The 7,047-nt window shown below is 33.0% G+C and overlaps 1 protein-coding gene across 2 annotated transcripts; it reads right to left on the bottom strand.

Moving 5' to 3' along the window:
* Positions 1-4,938: 4,938 nt before the first annotated feature.
* Positions 4,939-6,739, bottom strand: LOC134278199 (uncharacterized). Of its 2 annotated transcripts, none has more exons than XM_062760518.1 (2): positions 6,563-6,739; positions 4,939-6,186 (listed from the first exon to the last, which is right to left on the bottom strand). In XM_062760518.1, the coding sequence occupies exon 2, from the start codon at positions 5,841-5,843 to the stop codon at positions 4,959-4,961; it is 885 nt and encodes a 294-aa protein (XP_062616502.1). In that variant the 5' UTR covers positions 5,844-6,186; positions 6,563-6,739; the 3' UTR covers positions 4,939-4,958. The 2 variants fall into 2 exon arrangements, with proteins under 2 accessions (XP_062616502.1, XP_062616503.1); XM_062760519.1 differs by having other exon boundaries at positions 4,939-6,144.
* Positions 6,740-7,047: the final 308 nt, after the last annotated feature.

Below are 7,047 nucleotides of genomic sequence, written 5' to 3'. Positions count from 1 at the left end.
AAATGAATATAAAATAAGAGCTGAGCAAATACGGACTTCTTAAACATCCGAGGTGGGATCAGGTGCTGTTGGGGAGTGAGCATCCTCTGTCGTCTGGTCACATCCGCCATGTGCTCCTTGTCGTGATCGGAAAATCCGTCTCCAATTCAGTGTGTAAATAATGGCCTTACAATTATTATAAAAACGTAAGTCATCATTTGACTCAATGATAAATTGTATTTCCTTACAAGGTCATTGTATTGACCATAGAACTTACGAACTGATGACTTTTAACGAGAATACCGATACTCTTGTTTCATCAAATTGATTCTCAATAATTTACCTCGTTTTAGAAATTGTACATACGACTTCTAGAGCATGCTCTTGTGTACTGAATCAACTAAGCGATATAAACCCCGTATGTAGGTGATAAAGTAAGTAAGGAAAGTTGACGATTGAAAAGTTCAAGTCATCATGTTTATCATAGAGCTTGGTTGTTAGATTTTATAGATTGCCATTAACACCTTTTTCAATTAAAATATTCCAATATGAAGCAGATGTGTCTGATTCTGTGTGTATCTTTTCTCTCAAGCTCTCCAGGATATATCATATCGCCATAAGAATGGGAAAAAATTGTTAAGGAGGCTGGGGGTCAACAAATTAACCACCAGATATAACTTATTTTTTTTAGATATGATATCTTTTGTTGTCAACTATCAAAGAAAAATTTCATACACTTAAGTTTTAAAATTTGGTCATTTTTGTATATTTTTATATGGAGCTCTTCTTCTAAAGGAAATCAAAATAAACTTTTAAAATGGCAACAACCACCCACCCCCTTTAGTTGACAAAACGCTGTTGATCTATCTAAATGTCGAGTTGAAGATCACAGCAAGTGTTTCCTTCTTTTCACCTATAAGATTTTGGACAAATTCTTCTTCATATGAAAACAAAAATAGGTCTGCTAATAACGGGTGCAGTTGGTACTCATGGGAATTCCAATAGACTCTTGGAAAACCTGGCCCCAAGACCATAAACTGAGAACAGACTTAAGTCAAAATTTCAAATCTTATATTGTATATATTATAAATCACAACTTATATTTTTTCCGTATATATTATAAATCAAATTTGTCAACTATTATAAATGTAAGGCAAAATCAAATACTTTTGATTAAACAGAAATTGAGATTCTTATTCTCAGTTTTATGGTCTTGTTTTATGGTCTTGGGGCCTGGTCTCCAAAAACCACTAAAACACTACATACATGTTTAAAGAAAAACCCAAAGATTTATTGTCATAATTAAAAGTCTGTACAAAAACCAAATTTTTCAAAAGTAATTTTTAAATATCCACTTCTGATGTACACCACTTATCGAATATACTGTTGCACAGAACTTTTGAAGTATCATACAACCGTTAATATCTTAGTGATACATCTTAGTGAGGAGTAAAGAAAGAGGCTTGGTTAAATATCTACTAAAACTTACTACGAATCTTTGTTTCTAAGAATTTTTATGAAGTTTAGGAATTCAACATAGATATGGTATTTCGAATGATTTTTTTGTTGCTTGAAATATTAAAAATATTCAAAACTGACATACAAACGTACAAATTCTGAGATGATATACTGTATCTAATCTATTCAATTGATGGTGCTTTGTGGACTTCTTTATTAAGTTACATAGCCTTGACTGACAGAAGACAAATTTAATCCTTAAAAAAAACAGGATACCAGAAAAACCATGGATTATTTCTAAGGTGGTCGTTTCTGTGAGCATACTGTTTAGAATATGCATTTTGTCCATAGTGTAATTGATAAGAAAAAATACATCGTTGAGAAAAAAATGTACATGTCTCTTTACAAGTTGTTCCATTGTTTGATAATATCAATTATCTCGCAATGCAATAAAAACGACGTCACTAATTAAGGAAGTATTGACAAGAGCAATTGACATTTTGGCTCGAAAATAATTTGTAATTGGTATCCATATTTGATATATGAAAAAGATCAGCTGAAGATTATTATAGTTAAGGTTATACGTAACGCACATAGCATTTTACTTTACAATGTACTTTTCCAACTGACAGTTTTCTTAATTTAAAATCAAAGTATCAGATGTTCTTCCTCTAAAACTCAAACTCAGCTTCCATGCAAGTGTTTTGTACAGACTTCCAATTATGATAAATCTTTGGATTTTTTTTCTTTAAACACGGATATAGTGTTTTAGCTTTAATAAAAATAGAATGATCAGGTAAATTAAAATGTTTGTATATAAGCTGCTGACCCCCATGTTGGAAATACAATTATAGGCTAGGAGATAAATTAAACATTATTTAATACATGTATCTTGTCCTGCGTGTAATTGGTAAGAAAACATACTTTGTTGAGAAATATACATGCCTATATACAAGTAATTCCATTGTTTGATAATGTCGATTATATCGTAATGTTATAAAAAAATAATAGAGGTACTGTGAGCAATGAGCTCACTAAATGATACCCCCGCCTCCCATATGAATATAATGGGAGTGTCCATGTTTTGTTGTGGGAAACCCAAAACATGTGTCAGATCAAAAAGTAAAAAAGAAGGTGCACAATGGCATTATGTAATAATGATTCTGTGAAAGTTTCATCAAATTTCAGTCAGTGGTATGAGAGGAGTAACTGTTGTGGATAAGAGATGGGTACCCCAAAGCGTAACAGACGGACGGACGGACATAACGATAACTATATACCCTCCCGCTTTTCAAGCGGGGGTATAAAAACAGCGTTGCTAATCAAAGAAGTATTGACATCTGGGCTCGAAAATAATTGGTATTTATATATTTAAGGTTACAATAGGTTAGGGTTGTATGTAACTTTCATAAATATTTCTACTTTATATATGATGTACCTTTCCAACTCATAGTTTTCTTCATTTAAAACCAAAGTTACTGATGCTCTACGACTAAAATTCAAAGCTTGTGCATTTAAAGATTTTTTTGTTTTTTTGTTCAACATGTATTCAGAGTTTTCTTTTCATTGTGGAGATATGCTAAATGGAAATATTTAGGGGCCACCCCTCCTAGTCCTTAATGGGACCGTTTTACAAAAATAGAAAGGGCGCATATTGATTAGAACATTCTCTGACCATCTATTGTTTTTGTTTTTAAACACAGATATAGTCTTTTAGCTGTTATGTCCTCAGATTTTGCACAGGATGTGTATAGATTTGCCAGGCATAATAATATAGTTAGAAACTAATTATGCTCCTTTATAAGCCGACCTGTTTATATATTCTTTTGTTCCCCAGTAATGTTACTGAAAATGCAAAACTTGTTATTTTTGAGGTTGATAGCTGATTCACAAATTAAGTTTAGGTTAAAAAGAAACCTAGAGGAGGGGTACATCATATTGCCAGGCATAATAAAATAGCACAATTATCTTTCAAAAATTAGATTCGTAAGTATACAGGAAATAAGAAACTATTCAAACTTACATCTGTATGTCCTTAAAACGTTTTTCTTCAAAAGAGCATAGTTACTAAAATGCATTGTAATTTAATCGCCTAGTAATTATTCGTAGTTTCACTTCGAGATCTGCCGAGATCTTTCGCCACAGATTGCTTTCGCAGAACCTCGACTGATTCTGATACCTTCTTCCAACAAGAAAGGGGAAAAGAATAAACATCAATTGTAAAGCCTGCAAGCAATAACGTTTTTAGTTATTGATATAAAAAATAGCATGTTTATATATAGAATTAATTACTCCCAATTTCGTTATTCGTTTTGTCCTATTTTTTTTACGATTGGAAATCTTGAAATATTGTTAATTGTTAAGGTCAAGATCTAGTAAATGAAAGGTGCCTACAGATTTAACAATTTGAAGAAATGAATTCCTTTTATGATGCTTAATAACTTTAGCTTGGTCAAATAAGGTGTTTCGGGGCATAATTAAGTTGTATGTAAACAAGATGAAAATCCTTTTTTTTTTAATTGTCATTTCCAATGAGAAATAAAGAATTGCAGTCATGAATATCGCAGTTTTTTTCATAACAGACAAAGAAAATACAGTGGCGGATCCAGAGGGGGGTTACGGGGGTTGCAACCCCCTTTTTTTGCAGAAAAGAAATAGAAAAAAGAATCCCATATTTTTGTTGTGTTTTTACTTTAGAAAATGATCAGTGGAAGACTAATGTTGTAATATATAAAGAAAATCGGTTTGCAAAAACTAAATGAAAGCCATCCCCTTTATACAAAATAGGATTTTCAGGTTCGGAGATTTATTTTCTTAACTTTTTCAAAAACTTTCAGGTAATCAATTCAAGTACTTTTTCCCAGGTTGATCATGATCCCACTTTTAAAAACCATACTCAGTACTTCACCATGCGTCCTGAGTTATTTAACTACATGTATGTGTAAAACGTACGTTATAACAACTTTTTCTCTCCCCCCCCCCCTTTGAAGAATTTTTCACCCCCTTATAAAATTTCTAGATCCGCGCCTGAAATATATCCATATTGCCTACAATGTTTCAGAAAACGGTAATTTGTCAAAATTTAATATAGGTATCGGGGCTACTTTTCATATGACTTTTAATTGAATTCCATGAAAATACTTTATTTTCTACATAATTCTACAAGAACCGTAAAGTACGGGGAAAATAAAGTTGAACGTGATTTGGACGTCATAATGGATCGAGCACCAAAAAGTTAGTCTAAAGACATTCACTAGATCTTGACTTTAAGTCGTACAAAAATTAGATCATCAGAAAATTATCTCCCTTGCTTTGAACAGCATTTCAACCGATGAAATGATTGAAAATTTCTCATCAAGCAATTTCTACCAATCACAAAAGAGAGGAAGTGCATAGTCCGGAGACTGTAAAAAAAAAAAACTTGGCGTGAGCAGCCATTTCCCTGATATACATCCAATTTCTATCAATTTAAAGAATAGGTCAAAAATATTTGAAAACTAGTTTTGGCCTGAATAAGTTGGTCATTTATTTGAATAGTATTGAATAACATGGATCTGTCCGTTCATCTCCCCCAACCACAGTTGTCCATCCTCATCCAAGGCTAAAGCACACGGACAGGTCACTCCATTCTCCTCGGAAACCAAAAAACACAGAAACTGACCATGTCTATCCAACATATGCACAGCATTGTTATCACAATCACAAATCAAAATATTATCATATTTATCACACACAATGTCTGTCGGGGTAAAAACTTCACAGTGAACAACTTTTTTAATTTTACCGTTGTACTTGAACCGGTATCGTCCGTAAATGTCAAGAGAAATAATGCACTTTGTGGCCCAGTCCAAGACTATGACGTCACCATGACTATTGACGGCTATTTTGTCGGGGTCTGAATACAAAGGTACGTTGGCGCGGTCTTTATACAACTCTCGTAGAATCTCGCCAGATGAATTCATTTTTATGACTTTTGCCATATTTTCTTTATGTAAACTCACATACAAATCGTTTTCCTTTGAGATAAACAAACCTCTCGTCACAAATGGGTGAAGTTTGGTAAAATTAATCGTTTCTGTTGACTGCACGTTAAGAAATTTAACATCATTACCCATATCTGGTGCTACTAGTAAATGTCCGTTCTCCGTTAATTTCATGTCGTCAACATAAAATGACGTTGATATTCGTTTTATTTCCCTCCCATGTTTCTGATATTGTGCAACCACGGCATCACTGTTACAAGCCACCCAAGCGACGTTATTAGAAGTTGGACATATTGCCGAGATCACACTGTTCAACTTGTGTTCAAAAGTTGAAATATGGCGGATGAATATTGGCGGCAACTGGCTGGATTCTTCTTCGTCAAAGTTGAAATGTAGATCTGAAAGGTCTATCGTTGCTCTCATGTTCAGTGTTGTCTGTTCAAGTCAAAAACTGCTTCCACATCGGAAAAAAAGGTATGTGAAGGGTCTTTATCTTTTTGACTGGTAACCCAATGATGTTGCTAAGCCTGGGATCCGATTACTATACTTGAAAAAACACTTGAAAACGATGACTTGAAGGCGGAGACGGATCATAAAGCTATAAAAAGATCACGGTAATTTGTAGTTTGTCAATATCTCTTCCTATAAACACATCAGATTGGTACAAGATTACGGATTTCAAGTGGAGTTTATAACCTCTCTATATGACGAAAACGTTCACCCCCTGGAAGTAACAGTATATAAATCATAGATCTGTCAACTGAGACTAAACGAACAGAAAGGTCATTAATATTTTACATTTCAAATAGTTTGATATTTAGAGAAATAAAAGATATAGATCTTTAAAAAAAATTAACAATTTTTTTTTTCATTTTTATTGTGTATTAAAACATCCATATGTTTTTTTTTAATTCAAAGGAATCGTTTAAATTTTTGATTTCTAGCATGCATGTGTGCATGATTCAAAGAAAATCAAATATGCTACTCTTCAATGGACTTACGTACAATGTTTGTATACATTGTGCCTATGCAATTATTAATTCATTGATAATATTGATTGTTCTTTAACCAAAAGATTTTAAAAAGCATATTTTTTGACTTACACAATGTGTTCAGTGATGAAACAACGTATATTGACTTACCTTTATACTAACAAAATGTATATTTTCCCAGGTGGAAGTAATACCATTCCAAATAAAATCATATTACGATGTCCCTAATGGAATGCACACGCGCTTGTACTAAGTGCATATTTAAAGTTTAGGGGGTCATTTAAAAACCCTGGTAAACAATTACTCATATAGAAATGTTTGTCGTCATTTAATATTTGTTGACCAATGTATAGTAAGCTCTCGCTAGAGTAAACAAGGGAAGCATATTAAATAAAAAGACTGCTAATAAAAATTTAAATTCCCCCCTGTTTGACTTTTAATATACGGAGTCTGAAACACAAAAATGATTAATTGTTTCCTTGCTGCATTCAGCGGGGGGAAAAATCGAAGACCGTTACTTATTAAATTCCTGCCTGGCCAGGGATTAAATGACAATAATGAAATTGTTACTTGGGTATCCTCTATGTTAGATTACATCGACAGAGGCTGACAAAAGACCCATTAATTTGTTAAAT

The sequence above is a fragment of the Saccostrea cucullata genome, unplaced genomic scaffold (assembly GCF_032062105.1).
Source record: "Saccostrea cucullata isolate Sc308-1 unplaced genomic scaffold, CSIRO_AGI_Scuc_v1 ctg252, whole genome shotgun sequence".
Taxonomy (NCBI): domain Eukaryota; kingdom Metazoa; phylum Mollusca; class Bivalvia; order Ostreida; family Ostreidae; genus Saccostrea; species Saccostrea cuccullata.
This window is presented reverse-complemented; position numbering and strand designations above follow the sequence as displayed.

Coding starts and splice junctions, on each gene's coding strand:
- LOC134278199 (XM_062760518.1), bottom strand. CDS start 5,843: ATGAGAGCAACGATAGACCTTTCAGATCTACATTTCAACTTTGACGAA.